Source organism: Siphateles boraxobius, unplaced genomic scaffold, assembly GCF_051911475.1.
Source record: "Siphateles boraxobius isolate OS27281-9 unplaced genomic scaffold, OSU_SipBor_1 61, whole genome shotgun sequence".
Taxonomy (NCBI): Eukaryota; Metazoa; Chordata; class Actinopteri; order Cypriniformes; family Leuciscidae; genus Siphateles; species Siphateles boraxobius.
The window spans coordinates 12777268-12797754 of NW_027509188.1; the positions used below are offsets into that span (position 1 = coordinate 12777268).

The 20487-nt window shown below is 42.4% G+C and overlaps 1 protein-coding gene across 1 annotated transcript in view; it reads right to left on the reverse strand.

Moving 5' to 3' along the window:
- Positions 1-20487, reverse strand: part of LOC143718280 (transient receptor potential cation channel subfamily M member 4-like) — a 49481-nt gene that overhangs the window by 18637 nt on the left and 10357 nt on the right. The window contains exons 6-11 of the mRNA XM_077209307.1: positions 19697-19865; positions 4041-4105; positions 3733-3960; positions 3523-3625; positions 3172-3293; positions 1165-1401 (exon numbers count right to left, since the gene is read on the reverse strand). Coding sequence (XP_077065422.1) covers positions 1165-1401; positions 3172-3293; positions 3523-3625; positions 3733-3960; positions 4041-4105; positions 19697-19865 — 924 coding nt within the window. The remainder of the gene's footprint in view (positions 1-1164; positions 1402-3171; positions 3294-3522; positions 3626-3732; positions 3961-4040; positions 4106-19696; positions 19866-20487) is intronic.

Here is a 20487-nt window from a genome sequence, read left to right on the forward strand (position 1 = left end):
CAAGCGTCTCTTCCACACGAGGCAAAGCACCATAACCATGAGCCTTGGCTCCCATAATATTAGCGTATGTTGAAGTCTGGGGACTAAACACTCTATATGACACCGGTTTTCTCCATGATTTCGACACCTCGGTGTGGAGATCATGGAAAAACGGCAGGCACCGGCGTGGAGGCTGCACACGTGACGGCAAAAATCTCTCATCCAACTTTGATTTAGAAACAGACTCCTGTCTAGTCACTGGCCATTCAATATTAAGTTTTTCAACAGCTCTTGTTAACACCTCCATAAGCTCATCACTCTCAGGAGTGTGGGGTGGCGAATCCTCCACATCTCCCTCAACACTAACAACATCAAGTTCCTCAGAACTGGATAGCTGCAGCATTGGTGCCTCAGCCCGAGCGGAAGAAACCGCAGCGCGTGCTTCCGAACCCGGGACTGAGGCACTGGATCTCACAGGTGAAGGGAGAGATAAGGCAGAGCCCGTCTCAAACCCCGCTGTGAGATCCATCTGCGATCCCCACGATAAGCGCCGCCGCTCTGCCTCGGCAGAAGCGGGACCCGAACCGCGGGGAGCGCGCACCGAACCGCTCTCCTCAAAGAGCGATCGGCGGGAGCGGAGCGTCCTTAACGGCAAACGCTCGCAATGCTCACAGTCTGCTCCCTCGAGAGCAAACTGGGCATGCTGAACTCCCAAACAAACAACACAAAGATCATGTGTATCCCCGCTCGTTAAATAACGCGAGCAGGGAGGAACACACTTTCTAAACTGCTGTTCGTCCGCCATAATCTCTCAATATATATATATATAGGGATAAATTGTTTGTGTGGTGCAGGGTATGTAAGACAGACAATATCACACAGGGACAGATTCACATGTAGCGCGACTGAAAGCACAGAAGCTAATGCGCTTGTGTTTTTGGGGTGCTTTATAGTTTCCTGGTCGATGACGTCACCCGCCTATGACGTTTCATCTCTCCATTGGGCTGATTCCATACGTGCTTCATGACGCACAACGCAGGGGCGTTCCCGCAGCGTTTGACGCAGCTCGAAGTTCCCTTGAAAGGGAACCCCAAATTCCTATCTCAAAAAATTAGCATGAAATCTTCTATGGGGTAATACACCAATTAATCTGCCAATATTAGTCCAACAATTTTCAGATCTCACCTCATAAATGCTAATGTGGTATTTCTGATCTTTGCTGGACTCGTTCCTGCGCTCCTTCAGGATATGTTGCAGCAGTTTGCCGGTCTGGCTGTTTTCAGGGATGGAGTTGTAAAGATCTTCCAGTTTTCCGTAAGTCAGGTAGCTCAAAATGTTCAGACCATGATCAATGAAGAGACGCACAAACTGGGGTTTATTGTTTATCAGCGCGTCAGTCATGGGATCTTTCAGATCATCGTACTGCATGTGCCAGGAAAGAAATACCAGGTTATCACCACATACCAGAAAAACTGCTCACCAAGGCTGCACTTATATAAACAAAAATACAGTAAAAGTCTTATTGTGAAATATTATTACTAGTTAAAGGGGTCATATTATGCTTTTCACTTTTTCAACATTAGTTAGTGTGTAATGTTGTTTGAGCATAAAAACAGATCTGCAAGGTTACAAAGCTAAAAGTCCACTCCAAAGGGAGATATTTTATTTAACAGAATCCACTTTCCAAGAAATACAACGAACGACTTGTTTGGTCTACAATGCGTTTTTTCCGGGCTTTGTGAAGTCATAATGTTCCTCATTTAAATAATCCCCACCATCTGAATACGCTGAAGCGGACAAGGCCTGGTTGAGTTGCGTTAGAGAAGACAGTGTGGTCGCTGTCAAAGAGACACTGTTTTTTACACTCTGTTTACAAAACTCATTATATCTAATGCTGACAAACTTAGAGTGGTTAAAATTGATATTAACCACTGTTCCTGAACATTATAACCCCAATGTTTATCTGTGGGTAGCACGTTACAGAGAACAGCTTCCAGGAACTTATAGAGTGCACTGCAGTCTACAAACAAAAGCTTCTCCTCAAGTAGAGCAGTTTCCTCTTTGTCAGGACAATCTGTTGTTTGTGGATCACAACATTTAAGTATGTCTTATTATTCTTGCGTTTTCTATTAACAGTTCCAATGTTGTTGCCTCGATGTAAACAAAAGGCAAACCCTCTAGCCAACATAAGTGTTGATATAGACTGGCGTTGTGTTATGTGACTAGTGTTGAGTTATGCGACTAAAATGTAATTTTTTCCTCACGCGATAAGTCATTCCAACAATCATGGTAACGGATGTTGGTAGGTTTATCCCAGCCATCGCACTAGCCATTATTTTCAATCTGAGGAGCCGTAAGTGTGTTATCCAAGCATTAATGGTAAGGAAAGCCCTTTATACTTGTGAGTGGCACATATGAGGTGTTTCTCCTCATTTCTGCTTCAAGCTCTTGATTGTGGTATTTCTTTGAGGTTTAGAATCCAGTATTCCTGTAATTCTTTTGTCTTTTATGAGTTTAATAAAGAACTCTGTCTCATCGTCTGTCCAAACATACCACGCCATCTACGTCAGGTGACCTGTAAATGCGCAAAAACTGTTTCCATTGCAGTTTAGTGAAATATTCCTTTTTTGAATTGCCTGAAAAAACACCTCATGCGGGGATAAAAACTTTTTTGCGATAAATGGGAGTTTTTGCGAAATTGACGTGTTTCCATTGGCCATATTTTCAATTCGCAATTTCAATTTGCACATTTTGAAGTGTAATGGAAACGCTAGTGTTTACTGTAGCTTTTGTAAGCTCTCGCTTTTGCAAGGTTGATACAAAAGGTTGAAAAAAAATAGCTATGGTTTTGTGATCGATTAATGTTTGTATTACCATAGTTTTCTGACAAGTATCATGATTAAATGATGTACACTCATGTAAAGGATTATTAGGAACACCATACTAATACTGTGTTTGACCCCCTTTCGCCTTCAGAACTGCCTTAATTCTACGTGGCATTGATTAAAGGTGCTGAAAGCATTCTTTAGAAATGTTGGCCCATATTGATAGGATAGCATCTTGCAGTTGATGGAGATTTGTGGGATGCACATCCAGGACACGAAGCTCCCGTTCCACCACATCCCAAAGATGCTCTATTCGGTTGCCCTAGTTTAAAAGCTCATTTACAGTATATTTCCCACAATCCTCTACCTTCCAGTCGATGTTCCCATTGAAGAGTTCACTCCTGGCAATGTCCACTCTGTTCCATGTTACAGCAAGCTTCAACTCATCAGTATAGGGATTACAATTGCCAGTAACATGTTTTTTACTCCCTAACACACACACACACACACACACACACACACACACACACACACACACACACACACACACACACACACACACACACACACACACACACACACACAAACAGACAAACAAACAAACAGAGAGAGAGCAAAAATTATATACAGAAAATGTAATGAATAGGTCCACTGTAGACCGAACGGGTTCCAAGTTGAAGAGATGTAGAAGCACTGTAATAAACCGTTTAAAGTTTACCTTGAACAAGGACTTTAAGCATCACAGTGTCAAAATCATCTGCTCCTTCCTGTTCCGCGTTATAAATGCAAATGAGGTCTTTGTTTTGGTAAATGCTTAAAACCTTTCAGGTACCAGCCAAGCAACAAGAAGAAGAAAAAACAGCACTAAAAAACAATTCAGTTTTATTATTTTTATGTTATATGGTCGAATAAAGAGTGTAACATTTACCCTGTCAACATATTTGTTCATATCCTGCTCTGAAGGAAAGTATATCTTTACTTTCTCCGCCAATCGTTCTCTCATGTTGGAGGACCCTTCCTCGTTCTCTGCTCCTCCAGTTGAGGGCATCGGAGCAGATTGCACGTTCTCCACGATGTCACACACAAGATTGGCAAGCCCCCCCGAACCAGCCAGGACCAACCAGGGCATGGAATTCTTCAGAGAGATATCTAATGCCTGAAATGAAGAAACATTGTAAGAGAGAATTAAGAGATAGGACTGAGGACTTGCATGTAATTAAACTAAAATCTGCTCACCTCCAGCATGAAAGCTTCTCCAGATATCAGCATATTCAGAACAGGAATGTCAATACTTGCACTGCCTGCACATGAGATTGCGTTTTTTTAGCAATTGCATTCAAGTATATAGTCCTCAATGCTTTTATTAAACAGATCTTAACCTTAAAATAAATAACGCACACACATACATAGGGCTGGGCCATATGGCCAAAAATATTACCACAATATTTTTTTCCATATTATACGATTGATATATCATGAAATTATCACAATATTAATTTACCATTAATTGGGTAGGAAATGCTTTCCAAATATTTGTTCGACCTTGAGAATGAATGTAAAAATGTAAACTTGTTTGTTAACAATTAAACTTCAGAGTGGCTACCTTTTGATTTAATTTAATAAACTAATAATTTAGTTTAATTTAGCCCCCATGAAATCAATTTTATTTAGCCTTAAATTCATTTTTTTCTTCTTTTTTTGGGGGGGGGGGGGGGTTCTGTTTTTACGATTTAATACAAATTTAAATAAACTTTACCAATTTAATCAAGTTTTTAAAATGTAATCGAATGAAAAATTATCAATTTACAACAAAACATTTTTTTGTCAAATAAGACGCTGTAAAACAAAACTGTATAAATTAAAGACATGGATGAAAAATACATTTTTTCTTCCTTTAAGATATTCTATGAACCCTCTATGATATTCCTTACAAATATTATTATTAGGGGCCAAGCACTGAAAGTGCGTAGGCACCTATTGAAATCGTTGGCGTTCTTCTTCTTATTATTTTTCCTTCTTCTTCTTCTGCTCTGGAAGTCTATGGCAGTCCATAGAACCGCTTATGGGAAAGTTATGAAATTTGGCACATAGAGGACAGTCCGAACTGTCACCATAGAAAATTTGGAGTCTCTAACTCAATCCCTCTAGCGCCACCAACTGTCCAAAGTTTCACTCATGTTTATGCTAATAACTTTTGAACCAAAAGTCTTGTTTCCTCTGGTTCCTAAGCTCAAGCCAATTCGATTGCACCCCATGACGTCATTTTCCGTCATGACAATTTCTCCGCCATTTTGAATTCTCCAAAAAAACTACTTTTTCGAACTCCTCCTAGGCCGTTGCTCCGATTTTCACGAAAATTGAATCAGATCATCTTCAGACCATGCCAACAAAAAGTTAAGGAATTCATTTTTATTCGTCAAACCATTCTCTCGAATACCGTGCAAACTAATTTTACGTAGCATTGCAAAAACCGACGTAAGGCTATATCTCTGCAACGCTTTATACGTAATGGCAGATGATCAGGCAAGTAACTGGATGCTTAGAATCTAGGACTACAGGATGGAGAACAGAATCCGCGAGGTCGGCCACTCTCCTCAAACGACCACCCACTCTAATCAAGCCACTAAAATGATCCATCTCCGGAGCCAAGGCGACTAGACAGCTACTAGGTTTAACTGTCTTCCCAGATTCTAACAGGTGGTAATCTTCAGAGAAGGATTTCTGTTGGATGTGTTTAAGGACATGGGCTTCAGCTCGACGATAATCTGTGGCTTCTGGACCGGTGTCAGGAACTGTGTCCCTTTAAAGGTTTCGGACAGCGGGCTACAGGTGGTAGGGGAGGCAATAACTCCACAAAAGGTAGACTTACGCAACTCCGCTAGATCTTCACGAGGCTCAGGATTAGGAAGGGCCGGCCATTCTCGAGGGTCAAGGAGAAGGAAAGGGGGTCCTCAAGACCATCGGTTTGGGGTAGCAAGGTAGGAAAGAGATCTCCCTCTTGTTAAGTCACCGGCCGGGTTATCTGCAGAGCTAACATAACGCAAAGAGCACTGATCGGTAAGCTCCTGGATCTCTGGGAATAGAATGTACTCTTTTAGGGGTAACACAAGAACGAGCGATTGGGAAGGACAGGTAGGTCTAACCGGCTGAGTCAATGGTACGTGGGTAAGCTACGGCTCCGTAGGCTTGCTCAGAGGCATCTGAGAAGACATGGACCTCGTGAATCACTCCTCCAATCCCAACATTAGGAGGGACATAAGGACAAGGAAGACAAACACTAGGAAGGTGGCAAAGTTCTTCTTCCGACTGTATCCAGGATTGGAGCAGGTCAGGAGGCAGGTTAGGATCATTCCACTCTCTCTGTTGGTTCCAAAGGTGCTTAACAATCACTTTTGCATGGATGGTGTAAGGAAGGAGGAATTCCAAAGGAAGGAGCAATTATACTGCGCTAGGCGATTAATCAGACTATGGGCTGCATCAGCAGTAAGTAGACTCTGGAGGCAATTATCAACATAAAAACATCTCTCCACAGAGAAACGATTCTCATCTGTCAAGGGATGCTGACGGCTGTGGTGCTGGAGTGCTTATATAGCACAACAAGGACTGGAGGTGGAACCAAAGGGAAGGACTAACCACTCGAAGGTCTGAGCAGCCTCATCCATCTGCAGGTCTCGCCATAGAAAGTGGAGTAGAGGACGATCTTCAGGCAGGAGACGAACCTGGTGGAACATAGCCTTAATATCTCCGCTTACGGCTACAGAATGCTCTCAGGAAACAAAGGAGGACACCCTACAATGAGGCTCCAAGGGTAGGTCCGGGCAATAAGTGCTGGTTAAGACTCTGACCTCTGTACTGATGTGAACAATTAAAGTCAAGCCGAGACTTTCCATTGTGGCTAACAAGGTGGTGCGGAATGTACCAACACTCAGGGGTACCAGGAACAGGATCAGGAACTACACAGACAGCTCCGGTCTCTTGGAGCCTACGCATCTATGTTCGGTAGGTCTTGGCTTTCTCCGGACCTTTCAACAGACGATGCTCCCCACTGCGGAACCTAGGCAAGACTGAATCTCTCGGAGCATTCAACAACGACATGTCTTTAAAGAGGCAAAGAACACCTTCTATCTCTAGAGTAATGGTCTTGAGGTTAAGCAGCTGAAGGGCTTCCTGGTCTTGTTTGGAACGAGTAACTTTGAATACTCTCACAGTAAGGAATTGTATCCAACTGCCACAATCTCTTAACATGGTGGAGGAGCTCATCTTGGACAGAAACCATAGAGGTAAGCAAGCACTGGGAAGGGGTGGAAGGACAGCCCATAGAAGGAACAGGACCCTGAAGTGTCCATCCCAAGCTGGTACGAACAGCAACTGGCGCTCCCGGGCCACCCCATCAAACAGGCTCAGTAGGTGTTATAAGGTATGGCTGGGCTGAACCAATAAGGAGCAATGGTTGGACATAGGTAAGGGTACGGATGGGAAGTCCTCTCAAGTGTCTGTACCTCTGCTTTAACTGCCCCACAGGATAGGACTGGCGCGACAGGTTAAGGCGATCAGCAGTAAAGGCATGACTGAACTGATAACTAACCAGCGGTCTGTAGACAGGAGAAATCTGGAAGGATATAGAACAACCTCGAATGACCTGAACATCATCTCTGACGGTCCGTAACGGCAGATCTTCAGGAGCACCCTGAAGGCCCAGGGCTTCAACGGCAGTGGAAAGCAGGATCGTTCGCTCCGATCCATCATCCAGGAGGGCAAAGCTATCCAAGGTACGATATTCTTAATGCAGATGCACTGGAACCACCTTAAGCATAACACGGCCGCTAATGGAAGGTTTATCACAGAAGAATCTATCTGAGGAGAAACTAGTTAGGCAACTCTTCTCCACAGTAGCAGGATCCTCTGTAGAGGAAGGACCAACAATTACATCGTGCAGGGGGCGAAGATGTAAACCACGGCAAAGACTGCAGGGCTTCTTTAGGTCACATCGATCATGCCTACGGATCCAGGTCTTAACTTGATTAGGGGTAAGCTGGGTGAAGGAAGCACACTGACTCAGGTAACACTCAGAAGTGTAACAGAAAGGACAATAGCATTTAGCTCTAACAGGCTTGGCTGGCTGAATGGAACTTCTACGAGGCATGGAAAAGTCAACTTAGGAAGAGGACAGGGATGAGGATGTTCCAACTCCATGCAGGATAGCAACGGATCTCTTGCCAACATGTGAGCGCTTAGATATCAACTCTGCATCATAACTATGACAGCAGGTCTCGTAACGAAGCCAATTAGAGCGGTCAATTAGGTTAGCGTTAGAAACAGGTTACCGAAACATATGGGGACGGAAGTCCGGTCTCTGCTCTGAGGGAAGCTTGCTCAGAAGGTGTGCGGCGTGGGAACCACAGCCCAACTCCAACTCCCCTTTCATGGCCTAAAGTTCTCAACACGCCGACTGAAGACTGGACTTGGAGAGCGAATTTCTGAAAGGCTGGAACATCACCTTGTCTAACATCAGGACTATCAAGGACACTAGCTATCCTCCTCAAAGCTAACTGATGTGGCTGTCCTTTCTTTCCACGAAGTGCTGACATAGTATCCGTGAAGGGGGTAGGTGAATTCAAGTAAGCATCAGCTATCATCTTAGCTTCCTCGAGCTTAAGGTGATCTACTAAGATCTGGTACTTAAACAGCTCAGTACAATCTGGGGGTAGCAGGTTCTCCAAGGCTATGCGAAGACGAGTGAACTCATTAGGATCTGGACGAATAAACTTATCGTATCGTAGGAGGGGGACCACGATACACAGACTCAGAGGAAGGGATTTACAGGGCGCACCCTTGGCTCTGCCTGAGGAAGGAAAAGTGAGTGACTAGGATAGGCAGGCTCTGACTGGTGTTGGGCAGGCAAGGGTATGGCACTAGGAGTGAGCAACTCTCTAAGGTCCTGAGGAGTAGGTGGCGGAGGGAACTCACCAGCCTCTGGAACACTATGCCGAGACGCGCGTGAACGAATAGTAGGGAGCACATAGGGATACGGCTGAGACTCTGAGACCACAGGCCGATAGGATGTGGCTGCATCACACAAATCCGGGTTACATAACCGCCCAGCTAAGGCTAATTCAGGCTCAGGCCAAGGCGGTGGAGGAATATCAGGGAAAGGACCACTATCGACTCCAGGAGTTGACACACTGGGTTGCACAGAAGAATTAGACCACCGCGGCTGCACTGGGGATTGCGGTTGGCCTCTGGCTTGGCTAAGGTCTGGTCGAAGGGACTGCGTTGCTAAGACTAACTCTCAAACTTCTATATGAACTGCTCTCAACTCTCTCAGGTCCGCTCGAAAGGCTGCACGCTCTTGGCGCAGGTGCTGTAGCTTGCTGAGGTGGGCAGAAGCAACTGAATCAGCCGCTGAAGGTGAGGAAGGGACTGGCTGAGGGGATACAGGAGGCTGAGTAGATTGATGTCTGCATGACAGGATCTGCGAGCCATTAGGACGGACACGGTCACCACTAGGAGGGGTAACACCTGGCTGAAAGGACAGGGACCAGGCTGGGACTGACACCTGCATAGGCCTGGGTCTTAGGGCGAGCTCCAGTTACAATCTCCTCATCAGAGTCCATCATATCAGAAAGGAACACTCATCCAGCTCGAAGGACCACACTGTTTGGGAGACTTTGACTGTCTGGATCTGATTTGTAATTATATGAGTGAACCCCCCTGGGTGCCTGTCATAGCACAGTTTAATATAAGAATGAGGAGACAGTTGAGCAGGTTTAGATTATGTATTAACCCCCTGGGGTCGGCTATCGCGCCAGCGCGATAGTCTTGCTTTTTTTCTTATCAGTGCAAAAGAAACTCAAATAACTCTGTCGATTTTTGTCATACAGGCAAGTGTTATACATCATTAAAAACTGCTAAATGTCTTCTTTTATTTGTGTACACTAATAATAATAAAAAAAAGTTGTCTTTCGTAAAATAAAGAAAAAAAACATGATGCACGTTCTGTCTTCTCTCTCAATGTGAAGTTCATTCTGAAATGCGACAGAAAGTGATCTGTAACTCAGCCAATACTTGCCACCCACACATGAAAGTAATGTCTTTACAAAGCTTGAAGTCTCCTTTTTTAAATAAAGTAAATCATATCAAAAACAAATATTCCCGGTTTAAGAAATCCGTATTAAGGCAACGACATGTACAGTTTCTCCAGCCCGAGCTCATTAACTTTAATTTGACCACACCCCCACAAGCGCGAGCTGTTCTCATTCAAATGATCCACGTGAAGGAACGCAGAGCTGTTAACGCCCTCATCAGCTCGAAACAAAGAATCAGCGACTCCAGTATTTCTCTACTTTTCGTCAGTTTGGAAGACTGTTTGTGCTGTGGATATACCTTGGATTTACCTCAGAAGACGTTTTGATTATGAGAACAATTTTTAAGGTAAGAGACATAATAGTATGTGTTTTATTGTTGCATAAACTTTACATTGTAGCTACTAAACTGGTGCCAGCCTAAAATGTTATTAAATGAGATACAACTAGGCCTATGCTAGTATGAGTGTTTATTCTAATATGGTGAATATTTTAATGTTTAGACCTGTGTTTACTGTTAAATACTGTGTTTGTGGATATCTGCTCAAACGTAGATGTATAATATAACAATATACAAATACAAAACAAACCCAGTAATATTGTGAAATATTATTTCAATGTAAAACAGCTGTTTTCTATGTGAATATATAGTAGAAAGCGTTATTTATTCCTGTGATCAAAGATGAATTTTCAGCATCATTACTCCTGACTTCAGTGTCACATGATCCTTCAGAAATCAGTATAATATGATGATGTGATGCTCAAGAAACATTTTTGATTATTATCAATGTTGAAAACAGTTGTGTACTTTTTTTTTTTCAGAATTCTTTGATGAACAAAGTTAAAAACAACAGCATTTATTTGAAATAGAATCTTTTGTAACATTATAAATGTCTTTACTGTCACCTTTTATCAATTTAATTCCTCCTTGATGAATAAAAGTATTGATCAATTTTATTTATTTCCCCCAAAAAATAAAATAAAAATTCTTACTGACCCCCAAAGTTTTGAACGGTAGTGTTTAAAGGAGAACTCCGGGCAATTTTTAAGTTAATCTTGATCGTTAGACCTTCGTGAGTACTGACTATAGAAAAAAAACCGAACCGGATTGGTGCTTGCTACTCAGAGCTGCGACCGCGAATGCCCAGAGCTCCCACCCAGCTAAAACGGCAGCTATGGGGGCATGGACATAAAGAGCGTTTTTGAGCCTCTTAACAGACACAAAATGCAATTAAAATGTCTGTCCAACATGAACAGGTAGGTCATGAAAAGGAAAACAATGAAAATTTAAGCTCTCATATTTTCGCATTCTGTTGCCACAATTCGGAAAGGCACAAACACATACCATTTTTTCTTCACTTGTAAGCAACTCTGATCTTAACTCGTCGCACATGATCAACGCTCCTCCCACCAGGACATTGTTTACCTTTTCCGGCTACAGCACGAGACTGCAGCGCGAGACTACAGCTTGCCGTCTAAAAGACTATTTAGGTGAGTTGAAACAATGGCTAAGTTGCTAAATGTATCTTGTTCACATGTAGGGTCCCTGTTCATGTTGGACAGACATTTTAATTGCATTTTGTGTCTGTTAAGAGGCTCAAAAACGCTCTTTATGTCCATGCCCCCATAGCTGCCGTTTTAGCTGGGTGGGAGCTCTGGGCATTCGCATTCTTTTTTAAATTTCTCCTCATTCTTTGTGCAAGGCTCCTCATAATGATCGGGGCTGATAGCACCTGATAGGGCCATTAGGGGAGGGTCTTTGTCTTTCTCAGGTGTAAAACGCATTCATATTAATGAGAGATCACGCCCCTTCGCATAAAGCTTTCTCACACAAAACACGTCATATAAATTTTAAATCAATATATTGTCTTATCTAAATGAGTATCCAGGATGATTTTCACATAGTTTTGGAGAAAATATTCTAGGCTACGTGATACAATTTTCAAAAGTCTTGTGAAGAAATAATCACTATGGGTTTTATGACCTTATTTCAGTGACATTTGTTTTTTGTTTTTTCACAAACCACGCATAAACATTATTATCTTAAAACTCCAAACTTTTACATACATGCTGCTGATATATTACTGTAGCAGAGTTTGTGCTGAATACAATGTAATAAGACTTTAGCCATGAAAATGTCACAAGTAACAGAAATAAGCACAAATGTCAGAGCATGTCAGAACACCTCCAGGACCCAGAAAACACCTCAGACCTCAGAGGGTTAAGAAAAGGACAAGCCGCAGAGGTATAGGGTACTTCATAAGTAGGTATCAATTAAAGGCAGGAGGCATTAGTCTGGAAAACAAGAAATACCATAAATGATAGTGAATAACAAAAAATAGCTGGGCATACAATAATAAACATCAATTGGTACATAAAGGCAGCCAAAGCAAACTAAATCTGTCACAATCTCTGGTTTATGTTCCCTGGTGTCCACTAGAGGTCCTCTTTCCCCACGGTGTCATTCACTTTTGGAACTGCATTCCCCACAATCCTTGTCTGCGCTCATCAATGTTCATTGCACTCAGCTGTTCCCCATCATGATTGTCTTGTTCTGTGCATAAATACCCTGCCTGTTTAGTGATTGTTACGGAGTCACACCACTTCGGAGTTCTGTGTTTCTTGCCTGTTCTTGTTTTGTTTCTCGTGTATTTTATGTTTGGATTGCCTTATGGATTTTGACCCTTGCCTGGACTGGTTTTTGTGAGTACGGATTACCCTTAATAAATACTGCTATTGGATCCCTGTTTCCTGTGTGTGGTATCGTGACAGAAGGACTCCCGTCACAAATAGATCCAGCAGTACGTGTACGATCCGGTCGGTATGTGGATACCACGCAGCGAGATTTTCCCTCGAGGAGGGGATGAATGATACTCAATTTCTTTGTTTGCATATTTATTAATGTGTGCTAGAAGGAATGAGGAGACCGTAGCCGCCAGGCTCGTACAGGAGACGGTAACTTCCCCAGAGATGGTAAGTTCGATGCCACCGACACGCCATCATGGACGGAGGAGGAAAAGACACGCTCCGTCTGCCCAGTCAGAGACTGTTCACGTCCCGTCTGCCCAGTCAGAGACTGTTCACGTCCCGTCTGCCCAGTCAGAGACTGTTCACGTCCCTTCTGCCCAGTCAGAGACTGTTCACGTCCCTTCTGCCCAGTCGGAGACTGTTCACGTCCCATCTTACCAGTCGGAGACTGTTCACGCTCCGTCTGCCCAGTCGGAGACTGTTCACGCTCCGTCTGCCCAGTCGGAGACTGTTCACGCTCCGTCTGCCCAGTCGGAGACTGTTCACGTCCCGTCTGCCCAGTCGGAGACTGTTCAGGTCCCGTCTGCCCAGTCGGAGACTGTTCACGTCCCGTCTGCCCAGTCGGAGACTGTTCACGTCCCGTCTGCCCAGTTGGAGACTGTTCACGTACCGTCTGCCCAGTCGGACACTGTTCACGTACCGTCTGCCCAGTCGGAGACTGTTCACGTCCCGTCTGCCCAGTCACTGTTCACGTCCCGTCTGCCCAGTCAGAGACTGTTCAGGTCCCGTCTGCCCAGCCAGAGATGGTTCACGCCACATCTGCCCAGCCAGAGATGGTTCACGCCACATCTGCCCAGACAGAGACGGCTCACGCCACGTCTGCTCAGTCGGAGACAGATCGGGAGATGCCCATTCCCGTGGCCGGAGGGGCACTGATCGGCTATTTAGAGCGTCTAGCTCGGATCCTGGAGACGCCCTTCAGACCTTTAGTATCTGCTGTTCCAGAGCCGGAGCCAGTGTCTGCTGTTCCAGAGCCGGAGCCGGTGTCTGCTGTTCCAGAGCCGGAGCCGGTGTCTGCTGTTCCAGAGCCGGAGCCGGTGTCTGCTGTTCCAGAGCCGGAGCCGGTGTCTGTTGTTCGAGAGCCGGAGCCGGTGTCTGCTGCTGTTCCAGAGCCGGAGCCGGTGTCTGTTGCTGTTCCTGAGCCGAAGCCGGTGTCTGTTGCTGTTCCTGAGCCGGAGTCTGTTCCTGAGCCGGTGTCTGTTCCTGAGCCGGAGCCGGTGTCTGTTGCTGTTCCTGAGCCGGAGCCAGTGTCGTCTGTTCCTGAACTGGAGCCAGTGTCGTCTGTTCCTGAGCCGGTGTCTGTTGCTGTTCCTGAGCCGGTGTCTGTTGCTGAGCCGGTGTCTGTTGCTGTTCCTGAGCCGTGGTCGCCCGACTGGTCGTCTTCGCCCTGGTCGTTACCGCCATGGCCGCCCGAGGGGTCTTCACTGCCCTGGCCGCCCGATGAACTGTCCGCTTCGCCCTGGCCACCCGATGGACTGTTCGCTTCGCCCGGGCAGCCGGATGAACTGTCCGCTTCGTCCTGGCCACCCGATGGACTGTTCGCTTCGCCCGGGCAGCCGGATGAACTGTCTGCTTCGCCCTGGTCGCCGGCTAAGTCGTTATTTCCCGTTTTTGTTCCCCTGCATTGACCTGGCCCACCCCCCCTGATCCTCCGCCATTCCACACCCCTCCTGAACTCTTGTGTTGTGTGTTAGTTGTCTTGGAGCGTCTGGTAGCCGCTCCGTAGAGGGGGGTCATGTCACAGTGTCTGGTTTATGTTCCCTGGTGTCCACTAGAGGTCCTCTTTCCCCACTGTGTCATTCACTTTTGGAACTGCATTCCCCACAATCCTTGTCTCCACTCATCACTGTTCATTGCACTCAGCTGTTCCCCATCATGATTGTCTTGTTCTGTGTATAAATACCCTGCCTGTTTAGTGTTTGTAACGGAGTCCTTGTTATTCGTCACACCACTTCGGAGTTCTGTGTTTCTTGCCTGTTCTTGTTTTGTTTCTCGTGTATTTTATGTTTGGATTGCCTTATGGATTTTGCCCCTTGCCTGAACTGGTTTTTGTGAGTACGGATTACCCTTAATAAATACTGCTATTGGATCCCTGTTTCCTGTGTGTGGTATCGTGACAAAATCCTCATCAGTAACATTTCTCCATGGAATACGCAATCCAACAAAGGAAAGTAAAGTATCACATTGTACTTTACAGACCATAAGCAATCTTCTAACATCATAAACATCACTCGATATACAGATAACACAGCACATCAGATTGTAATCGCTCGTTCGGTATAAACAGCTAAAAATATTGAATTCACATCCCAAAAGAATCTTCAAAAACAGTAATATACATCAATAAAGAAGAAATAATCACATATAGAACAGCGCCATCAAGCTAGACTAACAGAAACAACAGCTGAGGGTATTACTGGACATCCGTGTGTGATGCAGTTATAAATAACTAAACACCAATCTCTATAAACACAAACATAAGGCAAACATGCTTATTGTAGGTCAATGACTAACACCTCAAGGAAACTTCTTCAGCAAATATCACAGATAACAAGAATAAATATCCTTTCAGCAATCGGCGCAACATAACTGTTCAGCAGGCAACAGCAGCTTCACTCACGAGAATGCTCAGTCCGAAACGATGCACTATGTCAGAATAAAAGTCCTCTCTTAAAGGAGCCTTTACAACACTATACTTTACGAATACATTGTTGTACCATTACGAAACTCGGTATGTTTCTTCGGCATGCCTCGAAGGTACTCAAAAAGTTTTGTGGCAGCGCCACCTTGTGGTAAAAAAGTTATAACAAAATTTTCAAAAATGCTAATAACTTTTGAATAATTGTGCCTATTGTAATGACACTGGTCTTACTAGATTCCTTGGGTCATGCCAAAAACATAGATGCCAATTTTGCCATAGTCAGCCAAACTTCCTGTCCACCATCTTTATTTTCTTTTAAAACATACTTTTTCAAACTTCTCCTAGACCGTTTGTCCAACTTTTGCCAAAATCGAATCGTATCATCTCCAGACCGCGCCAACAAAATAATGTTGATTTCGTATCACTAGACAAAACCGTTTTTGTATACCGCAGCAGCAAAATTGAGGCATGATGCCAAAATTACTTTTCAGACTTTATATCTCTGCACTGCCTTGACATATTGACATAAAACGTTGCATGTGTTATTATCACCTCACTCTGACCACATCACTTAACTGCGTGGCCGAAAGTGATAAACCGTTAAATCATATTTTTTATTACTGTTCATAAGATTATTCGGCCATTTTGCCTAAAATCATCTTTAAATGTCTTTAATTGCTCATTGTTGCAGTTTGTCTGACATTCCCAGCCATGTTGGCATGTCTTATCGTCTTCTTGCGCTTGGCCCCGATAATTGCTGCTTCCAGCAATATTTATTATTAATATTACTTTGATAAGTACATTGTTACGGAAGCCCTGAACCGCAAGGGGAGGAAAAAAAAGGAAAACTTATCTCGTTATTACGACATAATATCTCGTTATTACGACATAATATCTCGTTATTTCGACATAAATATCTTGTTATTTCGACATAAGTCGTTATTGCAACATAATATCTCATTATTACAACATAATATCTCGTTATTACGACATAATATCTCGTTATTTCAACATAAATATCTCGTTATTTGGACATAAATATCTCGTTATTTCAACATAATAAGGGGAAATTCTAATATACTTTATTATGATTTTAGTATCATATTGATTAATAAATGCACGCACAATTATCTGCGACCTTGATAAATGTTGCAGATATGTTTTACAAACAAATTGCTTTCAATTATGTGTGCAAAATTCAGAATTCAACGAATGTGCTGCAATTTGTACAAATAGAGACATGTTTGAGACAGTAGTGACAGTACAGACAGTAGTGGTACCGCCTTAGCCTACCACTACTGCGACTATTATTATTATTAATAATAATATTAATTTAACTATTATTGTTGTTGTTGCACTGCATTCGTTGAATTCTGAATTTTGCACACATAATTGAAAGCAATTTGTTTGTGAATAGTAGCTGACAATACTGACAACAAAACTAGCACAAAACTATGTGTAATTGCTAAATAAGTTAATTGCCATTAATATGCAACGTTTTAGAAAAGTATAAATTAGTAGAATATCCAGTGTTATGAAAACAGAACGTCAACATAACTACAATGCGTTCTTTAATTCCTGGTCTTATTCTGCCGTCTAGTGGCATAGGCAAGGCAAGGCAAGGCAAGGCAAGTTTATTTATATAGCACATTTCATACACAATGGTAATTCAAAGTGCTTTACATAGAAGAAATTAAAATAATCAAAAGAAATCAGAATAATTAAAACAGTTTAGAATAAAAGATAAAATACAGAAATAATGAAATGAAATCAGAATAATTAAAACATAAAATAAAATACAGTGCAAACAGTCGGACGAACAGTGGCACAGTGCTCATTCAGTAAATGCACAGCTAAACAGACTTTCGGGCATATCGAAATGAATACAAACCTTAACATAACGGACAGTGTTCAGACCAAACACAGTAAATAATCATACTAATAAAGTATATGTACAACAAAATCTGATGAGCTCAGAATATAAACTCAACGCGTTTAATTACACGTTAAGCAAATTGCCGAATACACTCAAATGAGATCGACTCAGACGTCAATAAATGGACGCGCAAATTATAAACACTAATACAAAATAAAACAATTGTATTTTATACACAAACATGTCTCTATTTGTACAAATTGCTGCACATTCGTTGAATTCTGAATTTTGCACACATAATTGAAAGCAATTTGTTTGTTGATAGTAGCCTAAAACATATCTGCAACATTAATGAAGGTCACGGATAATTGTGCGTGCATTTATTAATCAATATGATACTAAAATCATAATTAAGTATACTACAAAAATCAGATAAGTCCAGAATATGAACGCAAATCGTTTAATTTGACGTTAAGCATTTTCCTCCCATAGAAACTCCTTATAAGAACACTAAATGTAGCTTAATGCATAGTAGAATGTCCCCTTATGTCGAAATAACGAGATATTTATGTCGAAATGTCGAGATATTATGTCGTAAGAACGACTTAAGTCGAAATAACGAGATATGTCGTAATAACGAGATATTGTGTCGTAATATGGACTTATGTAGCAATAACGAGATATGTCGAAATAGAGATATTTATGTCGAAATAACAAGATATTATGTCGTAATAACAACTTAAGTCGAAATAACGAGATATTATGTCGTAATAACGACTTAAGTCGAAATAACGAGATATGTCGTAATAACGAGATATTGTGTCGTAATTACGACTTAAGTCGAAATAACGAGATATTATGTCGTAATAACGACTTAAGTCGAAATAACGAGATAAGTTTTCCTTTTTTTTTCTCACCTTGCGGTTCAGGGCTTCCGTACATTTTAGTATACAGTAGAGCTATATTTCTGTCATCATTTCTTGAAGTTAAACCAAACTTTTATTTTGGACGGTTTGTTGTCTTTCAGTTTTAGTTTCAGTTTCAGTGAAATTAGCAGCATTCACTGACTGGCTGTTGTTGCGCTTATTTCCGCTGTGTGATAGACTGTTTGATTAATCCATACGGAGTAAAAATGTCCACAGCTTATCATTGTTATCGACGTAAAGTTTATTGCGATTATCGCCCAGCCCTAATACATACACACACACATTTATACATACATATACATACTTTGTCAAAACGAACCTTTACATGACCTTCTACAAACATTTTCAACTTTTTAAACTTTTGGTTAGCCTAGTAGCCATTTAAACTAAAAGTTTGGTCTTCTCTTGTAATACACCCAAAATAGCCATTTGGGGGCCAAAAATCTAAACCTTCCTTGTTCAAACCAATAATTTCCTAGTTCGCATGTTGCACTCCTGTTCAATGAAATAACTGCAATGAAACCATTTTATTACCTTAGAATGAGACATTTATACCTACATAACCGCGGGAATCCCCTTCTATGAAGGTCGACATATTGTGACGTCATGTTTCTACCGTGGCCGACAGCGAACAAACAGCGTTACAGAGCGCGTTTCGTCACTACCTTGAAAGAGAAGCCGCAGAAAGCTAGAAGCTAGCCATAAATACCGTGAGTAGTGACTTTTCCCTTGTCAGTGGTGTAAAATATGTAGTTGGATTGTTTCATGTAACTTAATTCTTCTCCCTCGCTGTGTTATGGCTTTGCTATGTGGGGATAAATGTGCTGGTTACGTTCGTGAGACAGCTGATTAGCACTCTTGTCATTGACCGTAAAACAGTTACAGGAATCACCAACCCGTCGATCTTGGAAGCATTTTAAGTCGATTGAGTTTCCAAAATCAGAGAAAAAAGCCTATTGTGTGTAGTAAATGGTGTCTAGGGGATGCGGAGGCGCGCGCGCTGTTACAATCACGCCATTTTTGCCGCACGCACCTTTGGGTTCATGCGGACGCGTCGAGTATAAACAAGGCTTAACGCTTTAACCAGCTCAGCCACAGTAACAGCTCATATTAGCCAGCTAAACTTTTACTACCCTATTAGAAAAAATATATAGTTGCATAGTTTCATGTGGTTCTTCTCCCTCGCTGTATTATGGGTTTTCTATGTGGGGAGAATGTGCTGGTTACGTTCGTGAGACAATAAGCTGATTACTATTATTATATTATATATTAAGACCCTTGATCCTCACCTGACTATGGCTTTGTAAACTTTATCCATGATGTGGTTTATAATGGACTGTGGTACAGAAACTTGGTTTACTTTGGCTATTCTCTGCTGTCTCAGACGACGATGTTTGTCCCGTTTTAGACACCGTAGCTTCTTCGAAAGGGAGGGGTGAGCAGTGGGCTGAGCCCTTAGTGTAAACTCGCAACCGAACCGCTAGATGTCGCTAAAAGTCACACACTGCACCTTTAATGTAGCATTTTAAGCTACATGTAAGCAGCATTTTATTTTGTACCTGTGCGCTGACGTGAAATGTATTCCTCCAGACTGGCTCTGAAGGCGACCTCACCACCTTTACGCCCTATGGTCCCATCATCCACCAGAAGGAACGCCTTATAATTATTATCCAGATAGCAAGAGTCCCGTGCTCCGTTTCTGATTAAATACTTTGCGGGGAAACTTCCCTAAGAGAAAGAATGAGACACTGTTGTTCTGAAAGACCATATGCAAATGCAGTGTGGAATGGTAGTTTATCTACAAATTGGGAAATTGCATACACCATACTGCTCTATTAATGCAGTACATAGCATGTGGACTTATTGGTACCCCTAGAAATTTTTATGAATAAAATATAATAATATTCAAACATTTTTAGCACACCAGGGTGACTCGTAGATGTCAGAATCATTGGCTCCTTAACAAAGAATGAACAAAGAAGCCTGTGAAGAAAGATATGCATTAATCCCTTTGAGCTCTTTTTAAAAAATCACAAAAATCAAACCTTTCATTGAAGTAAAACTATTGGAAAATGTGGGGGAAATCTCATTAAGAAATGTTTTTCTCCAATACACATTAGCCACAATTATTGGCACCCTTTTATTCAATACTTTTTGCAACCTCCTTTTGCCAGAATAACAGCTCTTCTCCTATAAATCCTGAAGAGATCAGTGATCAGTGACCCATTTTTGTGTTGGTTTTGATGTTTGTTTTGGATCATTGTCTTGATGGACGATCCAACCATGGCTCATTATAAGATGTCTATAAGAGGCAGTCAGGTTTTTATTTTTATTTTTAATCTATTGGTAT